This window comes from Perca flavescens, chromosome 16 (genome assembly GCF_004354835.1).
Source record: "Perca flavescens isolate YP-PL-M2 chromosome 16, PFLA_1.0, whole genome shotgun sequence".
NCBI lineage: Eukaryota > Metazoa > Chordata > Actinopteri > Perciformes > Percidae > Perca > Perca flavescens.
The window spans coordinates 14625634-14646709 of record NC_041346.1 but is presented as its reverse complement, the minus strand read 5'-3'; the positions used below and the strand labels follow the sequence as shown (position 1 = coordinate 14646709).

At 40.2% G+C, this 21076-nt stretch overlaps 1 protein-coding gene across 3 annotated transcripts in view; it reads left to right on the top strand.

Moving 5' to 3' along the window:
- The window catches only part of hook3 (hook microtubule-tethering protein 3), a 29041-nt gene extending 8914 nt beyond the window's left edge, over positions 1 to 20127 (top strand). The window contains exons 7-24 of one of the 3 annotated variants that reach the window (XM_028601308.1): positions 15 to 77; positions 652 to 735; positions 5141 to 5304; positions 5401 to 5541; positions 5831 to 5918; positions 6135 to 6248; positions 6364 to 6474; positions 6782 to 6866; positions 6988 to 7057; positions 9021 to 9161; positions 9537 to 9624; positions 12273 to 12307; positions 12459 to 12541; positions 12769 to 12869; positions 12984 to 13088; positions 13881 to 13952; positions 14903 to 15039; positions 16691 to 20127. In XM_028601308.1, coding sequence (XP_028457109.1) covers positions 15 to 77; positions 652 to 735; positions 5141 to 5304; positions 5401 to 5541; positions 5831 to 5918; positions 6135 to 6248; positions 6364 to 6474; positions 6782 to 6866; positions 6988 to 7057; positions 9021 to 9161; positions 9537 to 9624; positions 12273 to 12307; positions 12459 to 12541; positions 12769 to 12869; positions 12984 to 13088; positions 13881 to 13952; positions 14903 to 15039; positions 16691 to 16706 — 1698 coding nt within the window. In that variant the 3' untranslated portion in view covers positions 16707 to 20127. Of the gene's footprint in view, positions 1 to 14; positions 78 to 651; positions 736 to 5140; positions 5305 to 5400; positions 5542 to 5830; positions 5919 to 6134; positions 6249 to 6363; positions 6475 to 6781; positions 6867 to 6987; positions 7058 to 9020; positions 9162 to 9536; positions 9625 to 12272; positions 12308 to 12458; positions 12542 to 12768; positions 12870 to 12983; positions 13089 to 13880; positions 13953 to 14902 lie in introns of all 3 variants that reach the window. The other 2 variants (XM_028601309.1, XM_028601310.1) reach the window with 2 other exon arrangements.
- The last annotated feature ends 949 nt before the right edge of the window (positions 20128 to 21076 follow it).

The window sequence follows — 21076 nt, the reverse complement described above, 5'->3', positions numbered from 1 at the left end:
GTGTGTTTCTGCAGCTGATGAGTAAAGAGACTCCGGTGATGGGAGGAAATGACTCGTATGTGGATCTAGACAGACAGGTATGGAGACTTTATAGAACGACCAGTGTCATCGGTAGGGTCTCAAATTTCAGAAGACACATACTCATACTGTCAGGAAGTATGAACAAGTTTAAATGTAACTGTCCTGTAATAGACTTTACATGTAAGATAGAAAATTGAACATTCACACGAAACTCAAACTCTTTGATATCACACACAGACACCCTCCGGTATCTGGACTGTCCACTGACACCTCAACACCATTGTCATTACACACACAGTACTCCCTATAAAACTCGACCCAGATCTCACCTTCAACCAGTGTTTCACCCTCCTCCTTGTTCTGGCCACAGGCCTGTAAAACAGCTGGATGTGTGGAAAAGCTAGCTTCAGCAGAAGCGCTGTGCTATTGTGCAATCATTACTGTGTATAAACTGCCTCAAAACCATCTCCCACTGTTTTTTTTTGGGGTGGATGTATTTGTTTAGCCCTTGATCCAACGTGTCCGTGAGATTTAAAAGTGTGTTTCTTTAGTCTCATCCAAGTGGACAGTACATTTCGTGGAAATCAAAGTAAATCTGCAGGGTTTTTATTTGTGGCTTTCTCTTCTCAGCTGAAGAAGACAGCAGAGGAGCTGAATGATGCTTTGTCTACCAAGGAAGAGATCGCCCAAAGGTGCCGCGAGCTTGACATGCAGGTTGGTTTTATGCCGTTGTTATCCGCCATGTTTAAGGCTGTTTGACCGCTGGTTTTGTACATCACGGCACAGTGTGCAGGAACTCCTGTCTTGTGTCTGAATGACTAGTCTGAAAGACAACACCAGCAGTGGGCCTGGCGAGGTTTTAGAGTTCAGTTAGTTATCACAGTGGCACATTATTAAAAAAGGTCAGGATGTGAATAACTGACATTAAAGTGGATAACTTTATTATTTGCGGCCAGTTATTATGACCGGACCATTTGGTCTTTGTATTCATGGTGCTGAAATATTTTCATCATAAAATTTCCCAAGTGCTTAACATATTCATCAATTATCAGTATTTTTTAGGACACAAATGTATAATTTAAACTGTTGATTGTCAGGCATTACTCATTAGCCTTTAACAATTATATGTGTGTAATAACTAGAAAGATACAAGAACACTTATGTCCAACTAATTAGATTTTAATCTTACCTTTGCTGCTGTATTGTGTAACTCTTTTACTATCTTACTGATTGTGTCATACTTCTTATTGCTATTTTTGGTTACATTTTAAAACCAGCTCCCATTTTTTTTGCATAATTACACTATAATTACATAGTATCAATTAAAGCTGATTCTGTTGTTACGGATGGACTTTTCCTATGTTTATATCCCAGATTGTGGATTTCTTTTTTACCTTAACACTGAAAAGCTTTTGTAAAATCTATCATAATGGACATATTTTATTTACATTTTCTTTCTGCTAATGATGACACAGTTATTGCAGAAAAATGGAGCTGTAATTTAAAGGGTGACCTTCTCTCCTGTTGTGTTAAATGGGTTTCCTCTTATTTCCTGACTATTTCCACACTGTGTGCCTTGCTTTAAAGGCCCTCCATGTCCAAGAGGAGCGTGATAGACTGAGGTTAGACTTTAATGAGCTAGAAGAGAGGGTAAATCCAAACTTTCTTTTCTTTCCGTCTCTTTTTTCCCATTCATGGTGTGTGGCGTGTCTAATAGTCCTGGATTTTTTTTAGTCTGCTTGCACCAGCATCCCCGCCTTCGGAATCCAGATCCCCCTTCTCCTAATTATGTGTGCATGTGTGTGTACACGTTTGTGCACACGTATAAACGTGGTCCTCTCTTGGGGCACACCAGCCACAACTGCAGTTTTGTGTGGGTGTGTCAGTTGTCACCCCTTCACTAATTATCCTATGTCTTTTTACCTTGGTATGTTTCATTGCTTCCCCACAGCAATAGTAGACAGTAAGGGGAAACCAGGAATAAGTAATTTCTTGGCAAAACTGTTGAATATATGCAACAACAACAACAAAAAATTTACACATACTGTATATTACTCATATGTGAGATTTGTGATTAAAGTATGTTTTTAGGGAACCCTTTCCTGACTACCTTTCTATTTCCGTTCTGTTCTGGTCACAGCTGTGATGAGACATGTGCTTGTTGCAATGAGGAAATTTTCACACCAGTGCAAGTTCTCCCAGAATGCTTCCACATTACAGTGTTATTGACATTTAAATGGCATACATTTTACAAATAGAAGTCTTAAATTTATAAAAAAAAAAGCAGACATAGCTAGAAGAAAAGTCTGAAATACCTATTGGCATTTATTTTAAAGTCACAGTATTTTGCTGTAGGGTCATTGACTTAAAGCTTTAGTGCGTACCTTTTTGATATTAATGAACGTCCGTTACATTCAAGCCATTGCTAAATGAGTTGCTACAAAGCTAATTAAGACTATCCGCTCCACACAACTCTCTCTGTATTTCTCAGTATGTATGTATATATGTTCAGAAGATTGGGTCGTCCGGTGACTTTCCCGCGCAGAAACTCGAGTGAAGATAATGACCTCTTCTGAAGAATTCATCTTCTATTTTGAATCCTCCGTCTCCTCCTTGGCTACTAACAACTGAGTGGGGGAATGGGTGGGCGGGAGGGCGTGTGCGATCACATAAGGCTCATATAGTGTGGACGCGCCGACGATGTTGTTGTCATTACTTCAAATTTCTCATGGGGGCGACAGAAACTACGCACTATAGCTTTAATTTTAAATTTAAAAACAGTCAGGGTTGAGAAATGATGGAATGTGGTAATGGCTTTACATGCCAGGTAATTAGAAATTTGAAAATAAGCCTGCTTATTGATTTTTACAGATTTGTCTCTATTTTCTCTTAAAACATATACAGTGGGGGAAATAAGTATTTGACCCCTTGCTGATTTTGCAGGTTTGCCCACTTACAAAGAATGCAAAAATCTACAATTTTAATCATATGTACATTCTAACAGTGAAAGACAGAATCCCAACGAAAATTCCAGAAAATCACATCATATGAATTTATTAAAATTGATAACCATCTGATGAGGAAAAACAAGTATTTGACCCCCTGGACAAACGGCAAGTATTCTGGCTCCTACAAGCCAGTTAGTCTTTCTTTAAGACACAGCCCCAATCCGAACCAATTATCTACATCAAATATACCTGCCTCACCTCGTTACCTGTATAAAAGACACCTGTGAACACCCAAACAACCAGCATCCAACATCACCACCATGGGCAAGACCAAAGAGCTTTCTCACGGACATCAGGGACAAGATTGTTGATCTGCACAAGGCTGGGATGGGCTACAAGAGAATCGGAAAGCAACTTGGAGAGAAAAGATCAACTGTCGGTGCAGTTATCAGGAAATGGAAGAAGCACCACACAACCGCCAACCTCCCTCGGTCTGGGCCTCCATACAAGATCTTGCCTCGTGGGGTGTCCCTGATCATGCGAACGGTGAGGAATCATCCCAAAACCACAAGGGGGAACTGATGAATCAACTGAAGGCAGCTGGGACCACAGTTACAAAAGAAACGGTTGGTAACACACTACGCCGTCATGGATTGAAATCCTGCAGCGCACGCAAGGTCCCCCTGCTCAAGAAGAAACATGTACAGGCCCGCATGAAGTTCGCCATTCACCACCTGGACGACTCAGAAGAGGCCTGGAAGAAGGTGATGTGGTCAGATGAGACCAAAATAGAACTTTTTGGCCTCAACTCAACTCGTCGTGTTTGGAGGGCAAAGAACACCGAGTACAACCCAAAGAACACCATCCCCACCGTCAAGCATGGTGGTGGCAACATCATGCTTTGGGGGTGCTTTTCAGCCAAGGGGGACGGGACAACTCCATCGTATTGAGGGGAGGATGGACGGGGCCATGTATCTTGGAATTCTGGACCGACATCTCCTTCCCTCAGTGAGAGAGCTGAAGATGGGTCGAGGATGGGTGTTTCAGCACGACAACGACCCTAAGCACACCGCCAAAGCAACAAAAGAGTGGCTGAAGAAGAAGCACATCAAGGTTCTGGAGTGGCCTAGCCAGTCTCCAGACCTGAATCCGATTGAAAATCTTTGGAGGGAGCTTAAAATTCGAGTTGCCAGGCGACAACCTCGAACCTGAATGATTTGGAGGCTGTCTGCAGGGAGGAGGGGCCAACATCCCTGCCGAAATGTGCACAAACCTTGTCACCAACTATAAAAACCGTTTGACATCTGTGCTGGCCAATAATGGCTTTTCTACAAAATATGAACATGCTGTTTGTCCAGGGGGTCAAATACTTGTTTTTCCTCATCAGATGGTTATCAATTTTAATAAATTCATATGATGTGATTTTCTGGAATTTTCTTTGGGATTCTGTCTTTCACTGTTAGAATGTACATATGATTAAAATTGTAGATTTTTGCATTCTTTGTAAGTGGGCAAACCTGCAAAATCAGCAAGGGGTCAAATACTTATTTCCCCCACTGTATTAAGATCAGTTCTTATGTTTCCTGAGGTGCAGCAGACTTGGTAATTAATTAAAATCAATATTGGCCCATTAAAAAACAAACAAATCTGCTCCTGCTTTGCTTTGTGTGGAGTTTGATACCCTGTCTATCACGTTGAGAAGGCAACATCAAACCATATGTAGCTCTCTTTGCTATGTTGGAGTTTGTTGGTTTGGTTGTGTTTGGTGTGTGCTTGCTTTATTACCAGAATCAATGCTGCAGTGATATAATCATAACCTAATGGATTAAATGCTGTAAAAAACAAAATGGAAAGTATACATGAAAGTAGCTTGAGCGACACAATTTGAAAACTAATTTGCCTTTTCTGCATCTCTTCTCTCCATCTTGAACATTCTTTCCCTCTATTCTCTACACCTCTCGTGCTCCCTTTTATCCTTCCATCCTCCATGCCATTCTTTTTTTTCCTCTTTCCTCTATTTTTCACCTTTCTTGTTATCCAAATCCTTGTCTTCTCTCTACTCATCCAATTCCGGGTATCTCACTGCTGAACCATTCCTTTCTGCTCCTCCTTTTTTTTTCCTTTTGCATTTCCGTTCTTTGCCCTCCTTTTCCCTCCCTTCCCTCCCACAGGTGGCAGCCCTGCAAGAGGAGAAGAGCAGTTTGCTGGCAGAAAACCAGATCCTGATGGAGAGACTTAACCAGTCTGACTCCATAGAGGACATAAACAGCCCTGCTGGACGCAGACACCTCCAGCTGCAGACACAACTGGAGCAACTGCAAGAAGAAACTTTTAGGTGTGGAGATGCTAGAAGCAGACAAATGTTCATGTCATATAAAAAAATGTGAGCGTTGGATTGACTGATGCTGTTAATACTAATTATTCTTTTTAGGTTGGAGGCATCAAAAGATGATTATCGGATCCGTTGCGAAGAGCTTGAAAAAGAACTCTTAGACGTGAAGTCGCAGAATGAAGAGCTTGCATCGCTGGCTGATGAAGCCCAGTCTCTCAAGGACGAGATGGATGTCCTCCGGTAAGACGAGGATGCAAACTGTTTGCTCGCAACACACTGAGATTACCTGATTAAAGCAAACTCAGCTTAACACTTAACATGACAAGGCCTGATGGGAATTCAATGAGTCAGAAAAAAAACAGGAGATGATACAAGACAAATAATGTATTGCTTGAACCACCATCCTGTTATTTCAGACTTCTGTTGTTACAGGTGTGTTGCTACACAAACAGAGCCTTGGTAAAGATTCCCCCATCTCCTTTCCTTTCCAAATGTAACATCACAAAGTGCTTGTTGTTTCCCTCCCCAGGCATTCATCAGACAAAGTGTCAAAGCTGGAGGGCACAGTGGAGCACTACAAGAAGAAACTAGAGGACATGGGACTTCTCAGGAGACAGGTACACAGACAACCGTCGGCAGCAATAACTTAATGCATTTACTGTGATAAGTTCTACTAAATGTCCCTTACAATACATTACACAGTGTGCATTGGTTAGCGAGAAACATTTAGTATGTATAGATAGCTTTTACCGACTTCCCTGTGTGTGTGTGTGTTTGTTAATTTGTAGTTAGATGGCACAAATTAAATTTACATTTCTGTCACTATTTTGCAGAATAAGCTTATGGAGGAGAAGAACACAGTGTTAATGCAGAGTACCGTCAGTTTGGAAGAAGAGTTACGAAAGGCGAATGCTACCAAGGGCCAGCTGGAGACATACAAGAGACAGGTACCCAACCCAAGGCCATGTTGACGGAAGCATGCAGTTATCACTATTTATATGGCCCCTGCATAAATATTTTGAGAGATAATGTGTTCCCAATAACTGCCCTTTCTCTGCACAGGTGGTCGAACTTCAGAACAGACTGTCAGAGGAGTCGAAAAAGGCCGACAAGATGGAGTTTGAGTACAAACGCGTCAAAGAGAAAGTGGACTCTCTACAAAAAGAAAAAGATGTATGTACAATTTGTGTGGTACAAAAAATTATTAATAAAATTATTACCCAACAGTATTTGTTTTACTCTGCAAGAAGATAAATACACGTTTAATACAAATATAACACCATACATACAGAGGAGTGGGCCTAACTTTGTAAATTAAGGCCCACTCCAGTTACTGGAGTGGGAGCTGCCCCTACTTGTTTGACAGATGAATTCTGTTGGCACATTGGGAATCTTCATTGCAGACCCTGCACTATTTCTCTCTGTCAGACTTTTTACTGTATAACTCGTTGACACTCTCTCTCTTTCTCTCCCTCTGTAGCGTATGCGAACGGAGAGAGACTCTCTGAAGGAAACTATTGAGGAGCTACACTGTGTCCAAGCCCAGGAGGGACAGCTTACATCAGGTGAAATTAGTAACGGTCAAGAGTGGCTGAACTGACCTAATGGCCTTTTTTAAAGCAAAGTATAATCTACTTGGTCGAGCCTAAATAGTTGGGTTTAACCTGTGTTATCGGTGTGTTTCAGGTTTGTTCCCGATGGTCAGCAACGATGGCTCTGATTCGCTAGCTGCTGAGATCACCACCCCAGAGATTCGGTATGAATTTTGATCCCTGTGCTTTCGTTTCACTTTTGGTGTTTAAAAAAAAATAAAGAGAAGGTGTGGGCTGGGGATGGCTCAGTGGGCAGAGCGGGTGCACATATACTTTTAGGCTTATGCCTCGACACAGAGCTCCAGGGTTCGAATCCGACCTGTGACGATTTCCTGCATGTCTTCCCCCTCTCTCTCCCCCCTTTCTCACCTAGCTGTCCTAGCAATTAAAGACGGAAAAGTAATAATCTTTACACAAAAAAAAAGAAGGTAGTCATTTAGAGCTGTACAAATATCAAAACATCTAATGTGTTTATATATCCAGCACTAGGTTAGTAAGGTAAATTAATGTGTGTGTCTGTCTGTCTGTCTGTCTGTGCGTACAGTACAGTACAGTACAGTACAGTACAGTATTGTCTGTAGTGCTGTTGTTCACTTGGTAGCCTGATGGTTTACAGCGTGTTCCTCTTGCTCTCTCTGCTGTTTTCAGGCATATGAGTTTGGCCTAGAAAGAGCCGTCTCTGTAGCGAGTTATGTAATAGCTGTGTGTGAGTTACATCAGCCAGACTGCTGCTTTTCAAGAGGGCTGGGTTTTCTGCTGGCATCATACTGTGCCTGAATTTCTTCTGAACTTGTGAACCAAAATAAATATGGGTTTACATTGAAATTCTCTAAAAGCAACTAATGGGGGGAAAAAGTACTTAGGTTAACCCAGTCCAGGCTAATCATTACCACCTAGAGGAAGAGTAACGAAAAGCTATTGTGCCCTGAGAGAATGTCCTATCCTGCAAGCTTTCAAATGTGTAAAATGTTGCAATAGCGATGTTTTATGTGAGATATCTGAAAAGAAGAATTGTGTGTGAAATACAGAATTGATAATGATTCATGCTCCTTTATGTCTGTCGGTTGTTAGTTCAGTGAGTGTGGAACATTAGACTGTGCCGTTTTGACAGATTCAACTTGTTGCTTTTATAAGCAGCATCTGGGATTGATTGAATTTTCCCTTTAAACTATAAAACAGCTAAACAGGAGCTGGAAATGTAGTTATTCACTTAATATACTGCAGAGTAGGAATCATAACTCCACCAGAAGAAATCTGGTCATATTGCTGTAATATTTTCCCATTAAGCTGTATTGGAACCTCTTTTCAAGTCTTCCTTTGCCTTCCCTGGGCTAACCGTTGCCAGTCAGCAGCTGTAAGTTCATCTTGAAACATTTAGTCAGCTCTTTAGTTGGAAAGGAGTCGGCAGCCACACCCTAAAAAACTTGACAGAAGAGACAAGGCTGAGTTCAACGCTATCAAAAAACTGAGCCAATCTTATCTGTTTAGTACGGTTGATGAATTGAAGGGGGAAAGGATCTCAAGTATCTCTGCCTTGTCTTTGCACCTGACATTTCTCTGTCCTGAGTACAAAGTTCATCATCAGGAAGCAGTCTATCGGGGGAACAGTGCAAGATAGTGGCTTCTCAGTGGGAGTCTCAAACATATGTTTAGCTCTGGAGAAGACCGTGTCGATCACTTTGACGGTCCAACACTTGCATTATTACAGCAGCATTACAATAGTCTTGTTGCAGCAAATGATTTAGTATTTACTAGACTCAGCCAGCAGATGTGTTGCATATGTTCGTACAAGGTGCGTGTGTGTGTCCCCTGTGCTAACAAAATTGCAATGTCTCACGTTATATTGACTGATTCAGCGCAGTTTGTGCCAAATAGTTACCTGGGACAGATATAATAAAAACACAGAGAACAACACATGCAATAATGTATTCTCACTGGTGGTCTCTGTTTGTCTTTAGCCATGATGATATCCGATTTAATTTTAGAATGACAACATTGAGGTAAATATTTTTATAGATTTGTTTTGAGTACAGGGCCACTATTGGTTGTTTCAACTATTTGTGATCAGTTCATAGTGTTGTGTGTTGGTATTCACACCTGCTTTTGTCCCATTTGTGTTTGTTGCAGAGAACATTTGATTCGTCTTCAGCATGAGAACAAGATGTTGAAGCTGGCCCAGGAGGGATCAGACAATGAGAAGATTGCACTGTTGCAGAGTCTACTGGAGGATGCCAGCCGAAGAAAGAATGAACTGGAGACAGAGAACAGGTCAGCAAAGAGCACAGAAACATGCAGCCTAGCAGGATTAGCAGGTTGAGTTCTTTATCGCATTTCACTAAGAAAAACACTATTACACTTTTCTCCTTCATGCTCAATATCTTATTCAAATTAAATGAAAATAGAGCAAAGAGAAAATCTTTTGGTCTGTTAATGTAGTTTTGAGAGCCACACTTTCACTGTGGGCTGATTGTGTTTCCCTGTGTTGGAACGTGGATCAATCTCCCATTCCCCCACAAAGATTTTCTTTGTCTTAACTGGAATTTCAGTCAATGACCTTATAGCCCAAAGCCTGCCTCTCTGATGTTTGTTCATTGATGTGTTAAAACTATCTTGTCAAACTGGTCTTTTGTGCTGTTTATCTAGGTTAATCAATCAGCGCCTGATGGAGGAACAGAGTCAGGTAGAGGAGCTACAGAAAAATCTTCAAGAACAGGGTTCCAAAGCGGACGATGTAAGTAATGACATGGTTGTTTTGCGTTCTTGGTGAATAACTCCGATAGCAGTTGAAAAGTTGGCAACAACCACAGAGTCAAATTCCCACCATAGCACACTTAAACAGCAGTACACCGCTCCTCCTGAAGGCTCAAGGTCTTGGTATTTTACTTTAAAAACTAGGGCTGGGCAATAGGGAGAAAATCAGATATCACGATATTTTTGACCAAATACCTCGATATCGATATTGCGGCGATATTCTAGGGTTGTGCTTTAACAAAATATCTTCACACTTAGATTTTAGATAAATAATCATCAGTAATGTGGACATAATGTCTAAGTGGGGAAAAGGTAAATAATAGAACAGCTAGAACAGTCTGGTATGTTCAGAAAAGTACATCACTTTACTGTAATGCAGCCTTTAAAACCTAGCCTGGTTGACACCAGACCCTTCTCAGTTGTAACTGAGAGTAGGTCTGGGAAAGGTTCACTGACCGTTCATTTCCAAAGGGGCGTCACCAATGGACGCCGCTCAAATGCCGCTGGGCGCATTGGATAGTCCTTCAACCAATCAGAGCAACGATTCAGGTGACGCTGCACTTCGGTAGCCGTCATGTTGAATGTAAACAAAAAGCTGCTCTCCGTCGCTGCGCTATCGTCGTCGCGTAAAGCCCGCCTCAACGGTTGTGATTGGTGTAAAGCCCACCTCAACGGTTGTGATTGGTGCCTCGATTTTGGGGACATTGGAAATGGGTTTGAATGGGCTCTTCGGCAGACTGACTTGAAGAGCAAATCTCAAATTTGCCAGAAGTCCGTCAGGGTTTACCCAGGCTATTTAAAACCAGTAAAAGACAACACTTATGTCATATCACAATATTACCATATCCAAAATCTAAGACAATATCTAGTCTCATATCACGATATCGATATAATATTGATATATTGCCCAGCCCTATTAAAAAGTAATTTGTGAAAATGAAAGGCAAAATGAGTTAACAGTTTTATTCACAGTCACATTTGTTTTTGTGTGTGTCTCAGTGGATAGGAAACAGCTGAAATCACTTTTGATTTCCTGTTGTTGTAACAAACTCTTCATAACAATAACCATTTCTAACACCAGCATCCATGATCTTATTTTTCTGTGTGTGCGCGCTTTTACAGAGTTTGTATGTTGTAGCCATAGTTAGCCCTGATAGCAGCAGTAAATTAATTAAATGTTGGTTCATAAAATCAGCAACATAAATCTGTTCTAGTTCATATTAACATATTTATTAACTTGTGTTTCATCTGTGATGCGGCGAGGAAAAAAGACGGACATTTTCATTGCTTTCTTCTCTGTTCCCTGTCTCCTTCAAACCAGTTACTTTTAGGGGACAACTGGTATTTAGGATGGTTTGGAGCACCTCCCAAGAAGTTTTATGTGTGAGAGAGATCTTGCATGCATGTCAAACGCCAGCTTCCTTTACTGCATAATTAACCCAGATTTAAATACTAAAAACTAATCATTTCATGGGTTTTCCGGTTCTATTCCTGCATGTGTAGATTTTGCATCCTATTAGCAGTGTTGTCAGTATTGCTTTAATCATCTGTCTTTTCACTAAAAATGAACACAACACTTACTGTTTTATAGATGCAGAACAAGCATCTAATAAGCAGAGAATGGAAAACAAATATCCTTAATTCATTATCCCAGTTGTGAAGGGAATTGCTTAGGAAGGCCTTTTATTTAAGTAAAATGATCAGTACAATTTCACTCAGGTAAGGAGCTGGTGTGCCAAATGTCAGGTGCAAAGATGGGAAAGACACTTTGACAGATTGTCACATTGGATGTAAGACCATCCACATTTGGCAGGTCTGTGATTCTTGCCAATCAGTGAAATACTTGTGCATTTTCTTTTCAAATAATGCTCCCACTGTCAGACTATAGTAAGTATAACTTTGCGATTCCTGACAAGTTCCTTCTTTTAGACTTTGTTCTTTCAAGGTGTTTTTTTTTTACTTACTGAAACAAATGTGTAACAACTCAGAATGTAATACATGTGCTCATGTGTTATATACATACATATTAGAGCAATGCAACAAGAACTCCAAAATACAATCTAGTTTCTTTGGGAAAAGAATTACAACAAATTAAAACATGCATTTGTTACACTGAGTTGTTGCACATAGTAACAGTTACTTCTTTCCTAGCTAGTTGTCGAATTTCTGCAGATCTCCTTTTCCTGTTAGAAATAGAGACCTTCTTTAATCAGTCCTTTGGCATCCTGTACATGTAGATTTTTCCTCTCTGTAGAAACCCAGCGTTCCTCTTTCCTAGATGCTGTTTGATTTCTAGTTTAGAGCTACTCTGCAGATTTCTGCTCTCACATGATTTTGCTGCACACCACATGGATAGTGGCAATGGATACAGAATAAAAAATCATTAAAAAAAATGCACCAGAGCACTAGTCTAATTATAAATATTATTTGTGATTATCCAACCTGGGGACTCCTGTTTACATGTTATAAGGTTTGGTTTGAGGTCTGCATCACTTCTCTAATTGGTTGCCTCATTTACAGTAATTCCAGATCTCTTACTGTAGTAGAATACCACTTTAATAACATTTTTCAATCATTATCGGCATATAATGTCATAAAACTCATCCTTTATTTGTCTTTTTTTTTCAGTCTTCCATTCTGAAGAAGAAATATGAGGAGCACATGTAAGTTACCATCTTACAAACGGAAGGATGACAAAACTTGATTTAAATAGATTTAAAATGTCCTCTTCATTCAGTTCTGGGATGTTTGTTTTATGAAATATTAAACAAAACTAGGCCTTACAAACAGATTTGACTTTGTACTCTTCATCAGGGAGAAACTACGAGAGTTGAACAATGAGTTACTGAAGAAGAATGCCTTCATCGATGAAATGGAGCCAAAATACAACAGCAGCTGTGAGTTTGAATTCTGAATGTGTGAAGTGCCATTGCAGCCTCTTGTCCTCCATCCTTTCTTACCATATGTTCTTTTCATTTTTCAAATTTGAAATGATTTCTTATGAGATGGTGTGGCACAGATTCAACACTGAGACATACAACTGTATTTTTCAACACGTTGCCAAGGAGAAATAAACTATGCCAAAAACAAAACGCCACATAACATGTATGTTGTTGCCTCTCAGCCCAACGAGTGGAAGAGCTGGAAGAGGCCTTGAAGAAGAAAGATGAAGACATGAAACAGATGGAGGAGAGATATAAGAAATACCTGGAAAAAGCCAAGAGTGTGAGTATATTCTTGTTACTAACTAACATGTGAATTCTCGTTTGCACAGTGCATTGTTGTAGGTGTGGGTCAACAAGAAAATGTATGTGATGTGGTTGAATGTGTCCTCTCCAGGTGATCCGGACCCTGGACCCCAAACAGAACCAGGGTTCAGGTCCAGAGGTCCAGGCCCTGAAGAACCAGCTGCAGGAGAAGGACAGGATGTTGCACTCATTGGAGGTAATCAAATATTACAAGAGTTGGATGGTTAGGTGCCCCCTTTGCTGCATGTCATTCCTCTCTCTCTCTCTCTCTCTCTCTCTCTCTCTCTCTCTCTCTCTCTCTCTCTCTCCCCCCCCCCCCCTCCCCTTTCATGTCTTCTGCTGTCCTATCAAAATAAAGGCTGGAAATGCCCAAAAATGAATCTTTTAAAAAAAAGAGTTGGATGGTCTGGTAAGGAAAGGTGTCGACTCAGGAGCTTCTAGATCAATTGGGTTAAACAGTCACCCATTAGATAGTCCATATTGACGACGTTTCATTTCCGGGATTGTTCCGGTCCCTCATTTTCACATTTTCCGCTTTCTTTGTGAACTCCTCTGAGTTTTCTGTTGCATGACTAAAACGACTTTTGAACATACACAAAAACAAGTTCCTTCCCGAAGCTATTTTGCAGCGGCACCGTCATTGTATCCGGCGCTTAGCACCTCCCAAGACGATTGTGATTGGTTTAAAGAAATGCCAATTAACCGCAGCTCATTTTTCTCCCACCCCTGAATGCTGTGTGGACTAGCCAGACCCTCCTCCGCAACGCTGCGGAGGAAGGTCTGACAATGCAAGACTACCTTAGATAGATGGATGGATGGATGGATGGATGGATGGATGGATGGATAGATAGATAACCAGCGACTGAAAAAGGAAGCCTGTTTTAAGTGTGTGAAAACACAATGGCAGTACTTGTACAACAGTGTGTTGCATCTTAGAAATCACTCGCATTGCTTCATTTCTTTTTGCGTCTATGTTTCCTCCAAACAGAAAGAGATGGACAAGACAAAAAGCCAGAGAGATTACGAGGAGAAACTGATTGTGTCAGCCTGGTACAATATGGTAAGAAGGACCTTTACAGCCTAAAACTGTTACCGTTTTTGACCACTTTTTTTTTTTAATTGCGGAACACGCTAACGACTTCTTGTTACTTGTAAACATAGAACTGCAACGATTAGTCCTTTAATCAATTACATTGAGTATCTTGAGGGTTTTGAACTCTTTGTCGGACAAAGACGTGCTCTAGGATGCTGTAATGTGCATTTCTCACTGTTCTCTGCTGTTTAATTCACCCAACGATTACATGATAATGTATATAATCATTCAGTTGCAGCCCTAAATTAATACATAGCTGACCCAAAAAATAGTTTTGAGCCGTCGCCAGCGGTAAAACATTAAACGATAACCTAAGACACTGGTAAACATACTTACCTAAACATTAATTGGGGTCAGTTCGTCCTTTGATAGACATAACATTACACTTTTTTGTTACACATGACATTCCATGTTTTTATGTGTCAATTTGAATACTTTTGATGTTTTTGTAATACCGTTTTAAGTGTAGGCTCAGTACGCACATTTTTCTTTTGCAGGATGGTAGGGGAAGACTCGCCCTGTCATTCTTACCCTAACCATAACCAATCCCACTCCTCTTGCCTAAACCTAACCAACCCAACCAGAGCCAGCAACGAGTATTAGCTATTCAGGGATGAGTTCCCTTCCCCTACCATCCTGCAAAAAAAAATGTCACACCCAGTACTGCATGGAAGAAGTCAATTTGAAATCATGCAGGAAGGCATTTTGACCACTAGAGGGCAGCACATGCTTTTCTAAAAGCTTAGCAATGTTTGCTCTGTTACACATTTCATCAGTAGCTTGCGTTAATGTTCATGGGTTTTTAAATTGGTGCTAATATTGTGTTTGAGCTAATTGGCTTTCTCATGCATCAAGATTAGTGCACTAATGGTAGCGTCTCTGGTGACTTACTTAGTTCCTCTGGTACTCTCACGCAGGGCATGTCTCTGCAGAAGAAGGCGGCTGAAGACAGACTTGCCAACACCGGTTCTGGTCAGTCCTTCCTGGCCCGGCAAAGACAAGCCACCAGCACACGCCGCTCACATCCGGGCCACGTCCAGCCAGCTACCGCAAGGTAGATGGCAGCAGGGCAGAAAAATACTGCGACAACCTACCTTAACAAATCCCCTGAACTTACATACAGTAGATGTGCCTTTTTTTGAGGCACACCATTTCCATTCATTTCTAATGGACGTTCTTCTTTTCCTGCATTCTACCTATTGATTTTCTGTTGTTTTTTTCCCCTTCTTGATCAGATCCATGAGGTAGAGATGCCAGGCAAGGCTGTCCAAAATCTAAGACTAAGCATATTTTACCCTGACCGCTGTGATGCCAGGCTCCTACCCTTTTAACACCGCCAGCATATTTGATAGGGCCTGACTAATCACCCCAAACACCTTCTCTTCCTTCCTCAACCTGTACTCTGTGGCAAACGTTTGTCAGGCAGGTACATTTGGTCCCCAAGGCAGAGAAGAAAGGCATCTTCTTGACAAGTTACTGTCAGTTTTTGTTTAGGGGAGCCGCTCTGCCTGTTCATGCAGTACTTATGCACATGTCTACCTGTCATAGCAATTGAGGTCCATCTTGTTTCTCGAGTGGAGTTGACAGATTTTCTGTCCTGCGTTATCTGTTTTAACTCTTATGATGTAGCTTTCAGCAGGCGACAGCCATTGTAATTTACATGTCAAATGTATATTTTTAAGTGGTGATACGTTGCCCTTCTGCCGTGTGATTATGTCTTTGATTTATGAATTTAGATGCAATATTGAGCAACAAATACATTGAGGCATAGGAAGATGTATAGTCATCACATGTAAATGTTCCATTTGCTTGCTAAATGGTCTGTATGATCTCTAACAGGGCGACATGATTTGGAGAAGGAAAAAAAAATAGGTAACTGTCGGCTGGTAATAGTGCAGCATTAATCGTGAATGGTAATTTCCCCTGGGAATTTTTTTAAAGTAACTGATTCAGCTGTTGAAGTTGTTTAAGAAACTGCATTCCCCAGCTAGGGAGATTGTGGCAAAGATCAATGTGCGACATAACTGTGTAGACTGGTTTTCATTATGTTTCTTAAAAGGAGCCACCGTCGAGCAATCTTTCACATGGTTTTAGCTTTACCAGCATTTACCAGGTTGTCTTGGACAACACCGTATGTGTCATAGTGTTAGATTCCACGGTATTTGGTCAATATTATACTGGCAACACTGCAGGCATCACACTACACAGAAAGACGTAGTCACGAAATAGTTCCTGAGTTTTAGATCCTGGGACTGTTTGGTTTGTAGATCGCCCTTTATGCAATTATAACAACAAAGAGAAGGCGTTTATTCAGTGTAGCTCATTGAAGCAGACTTATTTTCCATATCATTTTAGAATCAATTGATTGCTATCATCGTCAAAAGGTTTTTCAAGGTTTGTGAGAAGGTGTTTTGATAAGCACGACGCAGAATTGCCCATGCCACTTTAAATAGGAGTCTTGAATAGGTATGCTTGTTGCAGCTGTTCCTGTCCTTTCTGCAACCCATTTGTGGTTCCACTCTGTTTACATTGTCATTGTTTTTAAGGCACATCCTGAATGATTTGTTATTAACATGACAGACCTTTAGAAGTCTGGGAATTAACCCTGTTCGTTTGCTGTGTTTATGTTTTAGATCATGCTCAGAATGTTAATTCTAACAGGCCCCGCCGTCTGACCGTTATCTCTCTTTCTCCTCCCTCAACAGCAATGTCACTGCATGACTGGCACACCAATGAACTGGCCAAACCTTGTGTGGCTCGGCCCTGCCTGTCTTTGGCCTGCGCTGGCCCCAGGCTGGGCTAGGCTGAGGCACACGATGCATGAACTACCTGCCTGCCTACTGTTTTGCATGACTTTGCATTGACACGACTTGCGAATAACCAGCGCACCAGCAGCAGCATGAGCACTAACAACCGTTTGCAGTGTCATGCATTGTAACCTCCAGACAAGCCTGGGGAGGCCAGCAATTTAACTCCTTCCCACCTTTCCAGTTCCTTGCTTTTCATATTCTCCTGCTCGTTGTTACATTCTCCATTCCTATACTATCCTCTCCCCCCCACCCCACTCTTTATGGACATGCCACACCGCATCAAGTCTGTTACAATTCAACTGTTACAAACACCAAGGACAGGGGCAGAATATCGCAGCATAGTATGTCAATCCAGCAGTTGATCTCCCAATAGGCCTTTTCTGCAGTGTGTAACTTGACGTTGGCTGTCTGCTTCAGGGTACCTCAGTGACATATTTCCACATATCTGTTTTTATTGACATGGTTGGAGGAGAGTCTGCATTAGCGTGAGAGAAATATTTGAGAGGTGCGACCTGCAAATCAGTCTGACTAACAACAAAAAAAAAAGTGTGCCAGCCTCCCCTCAACATGTTGCTAGATGGCTTCTTAGAAGTGGTTTTACCTCAAGTATTAGTGAGTACAACAAGGAGCGCTTATGGGGCATTACTGTGATGCCCTGTAAGCTTTGGGACAGTTTGCAGTAGGATGGCAAAAATAAGTGTTTTAAAATGAATAACATTGTTACAGATATGCTTTTATACTGAATACAAGCCCCTATTAAGCCTACTTTCAATGTTTCTTTAGATGGAATTTAATACAGTTAAATACATTTTACCATAAAACATGAATACTAACTTGATAGAATAATTGCCGGAATTCTATTTATTTTTTTATTTTTTTAAATAAGGATGTAACTGTACATCAGCTCACGCAGGCTAATGTAAAGTACTTTTTGTAGGCTCGAAAAGGCTAACTATTTAAAAAACTTTAACAGGGAAACCATTGTAACAATCTAAAAGGATCCTGTTAATCACAGATGAAACCCTTATTCAATCCATGTCAGGCAGTTCGTACTGTAGTAACTGCATTTCTTTCGTTAATGCAACTTAACCGAACAGTTATGTGAAAAACATTTTTGGCATTAACGGAAAAAAGTTAAGACTGCTTACAAGTTATACAAGACACATTTTATATTATCCGTCATAGGGAAACTTAACTTGGTGTTGCTATAAGTCATACTGTGCATTGTGTGTCGCTTTTTAAAATAAATGTCTTATTTAAATTTTATTTCCAGAGCGTCTTAAAAGTATGTTGATAAACCAAGTGAGAAAGAAAATAAACACCTGGACCTAAGGATATATGCTTATTAAAGGCATAATTGCATACATTTTTCAAATGAGAGATTGTTCAGTCCTCAAATGTAGTGCCTTTGTTTAAAATACGATAAAACAAGACTGGCTAGTCTTTTAAAGACTTAAGGCAGCAAGGCATGCCACATTTAGAGACAATTATATTGCGTTATTTGAGAAAATAGAGGAAAAAAAACAATGCCAGAGATGAGCTTTAATCTCATCTACATGATACATTTCTCGACAGAAAACTTCTATTCAAATGAAGTAGACTTAATGAGGGCTTTTCTTCTTTGTATTTTAACCTATTTTACTTTTAAATGTTATATTGTGTAACCTTGGGTTAATTCATGCTGTGCATTTTTATCTTAATGGCTTATTTATTCTTTTGCCGCTTGTACAGCAGTGTTATTACATTTTTATTTTTAAATATCAGTAGTATTATAATATCACCACTCATACTGTTACAATGGATGTGAAGTTTCCATACAACATTAAGATACTGTTAAATACTTGTCTTATGCAACAAAAGGAGGAGATAGTTTGAAATAGTGTAGTGTCTGTCTCCATTTAATGAAAATGACACAAAGGTTATTACCAGTGTCATCTGAGACCAGTGTAAAATAGAGAAAACACTGTAAGGTTCCATTTACCTCAAGTCTTTTCAGGAAGAGGAGTTTCTTAGAAAACACGTCCTGTTTGAAACGGAACGTTTTCTCATTAACAAAAAAAAGCGCATTTTTACACTTTTAATTCATTGTATTGTGAATTTACTTTGACCCTGCAAATTATCATATTTTCCAGTGTTTTAGCGATAGCGAAAAAGACGCCGGCCACGTTCATGGGAAAAGGCACTATATAGCTGTTGGGCATGGAATTGCATTCAAATTAAGTGTGCTCAGACGTTTGGATAACTTGAATAAACAAGGATTCTACATTTGGGCATCAAATAAATTAAATTAGTTTCTAGAAATGAGCGGGGAAATCCCATTTGCAGTATGAATTAATTTGCAGAGAGACGTGATGCTTTGTCCAGCTCTGTACTTGTTTCTGTCCAAATCTGTGTTTTGTAAACCACTTGCCATTAACATTCAGCTGTAAGTTATATTACACACAAGTCTTTTTAACCGTCCATCCCCGCGAGTCACTGGTTTGCTAAGAAATCTGTATATAATGGAACACATCCGCATTGTGGTTGACCTGTTTTATCAGGGATATTGGGGAAACATTTTCTTTTATTTAATATCTCTCTAAGAGAAAGCATATGTTGTCCCCTTTTATCCCCCATCAAGTCAGCCACTGTACAGTATTTTGTTGCTCTTGTGTCTGTGTATATACTTAACATTTCTGGCAAATAATGAGTAACCAGGGAAAGTTTATCACAGTAATATACCAGAGAAACTGGCTTCAGAAGCTAGCTAGTTTCTGCCATTTTCAGACCTAATGCCAATTTCTTCTTAATAAAGAAGCAAAGGTGACATTTGATGTACTAACCCCAAATATTTCCTTGATATTCATGTTTGAATGTTGAGTGTTTGCGAACAAAATAACTGAATGAAGATTGTATTCATCTTCTCAAAACCTGATCATAATTTGGTGTATTACTTATATGCCTCAGCTAAAGTACCCAGTGTTCCTTAGTGTTACTTGACTGCTAAATTGCACTGTCAAAAGTGTATTAGAGAGATGACACAAACAACATGAGGAATCTTATCACTACGCGTGCAGTGTTTGCTCTATTTTTTTACTCATTGGAAAACTTTTCTTTACATATTGAAGTAGCAAATAACCTTCCATTTGCCAAGTTTTATATTGCTTGTATACAAACACACTATGTACATACTAATTGTGACCGTAGTAGAGGAGGTGTCTGGCCATTTGAGAATGAGAAAATAAGACCCATGTCATCATAGCATCTGTCCGATGAGGACCTATTGATGAAAATGTGCTTCCTACACTGCAAAACTTGGAAATTACATTTTAAATAAAGCTTGTATAAAACAGGCTGTCTGTTTTTCTAATTTGTACAAATCATGTCTCTTGTGTCAGGATTTATAGGTTAAATTTATTCAAGGTGGTCACAACAAATGAATGCCTGGGCATAATTTATTCCATGACCTCAAATTCCATTGTTTGCACACAGACAAAATATTTTTTTTTATAATGACAATTTATTAAATGACAATGTTAGGCCGGCTACACACTGGCTGCGTGGCGTGAGTGTGTCCGTTTTTATTTTGCACGCTGCCTGCGTGACACACACGTTTCAGGTGCCAAAAACGCTTGCCTGGAAGCGTTTCCAGGCAAAATAGAATAGGAAAAGATGTTTATATGTCATTTTGACACAAATACATTTAATAAATGACATTATGATATTTAAAAGTCTCTAGATTTTGACATAAATGCAGATATGTATTTAAAAAAAAAATAATTATCGATTTTCAAACAAAATATTCTGTAGCCTATTGTGCCGTCAATACTGCCAATGTTGTCTTTGCTGCAATCAAATCAGTATATATTTATGTTTAACATGAAGTATACTACTGCTTGAGGGCATATAGACAAGGCTAGCAGCAGCAGCGGCGCATCAGACACATTTCTGGTGTGCAAAGACATAGAAAACGCCAGCAGCCCCACGCAACTGACACGCAACAGAAACGCCACGCTCACGCCACGCAGCTGGTGTGTAGCCGGCCTTAAAGGGGGCACTCGTAGTGATGAACCTACAGAGAATTATCACCTGAATCTGCAGCTCCCCTCAGCTTTATAGAGCTTTAGCTGGCCAAAGCCCCAATGTGTGCTTTTCATGTATCAGCATACATTTGGGTTTTCGGGTTGTCTGGATGAAAAGAAATATTCCATCCACTGAATGATTCAAAAATCCTTTCAAAGCTGCACCTGTTTCCGAATCATAACAAAAATGGCCACCCGCCGGCTACATAGGTAAACACAG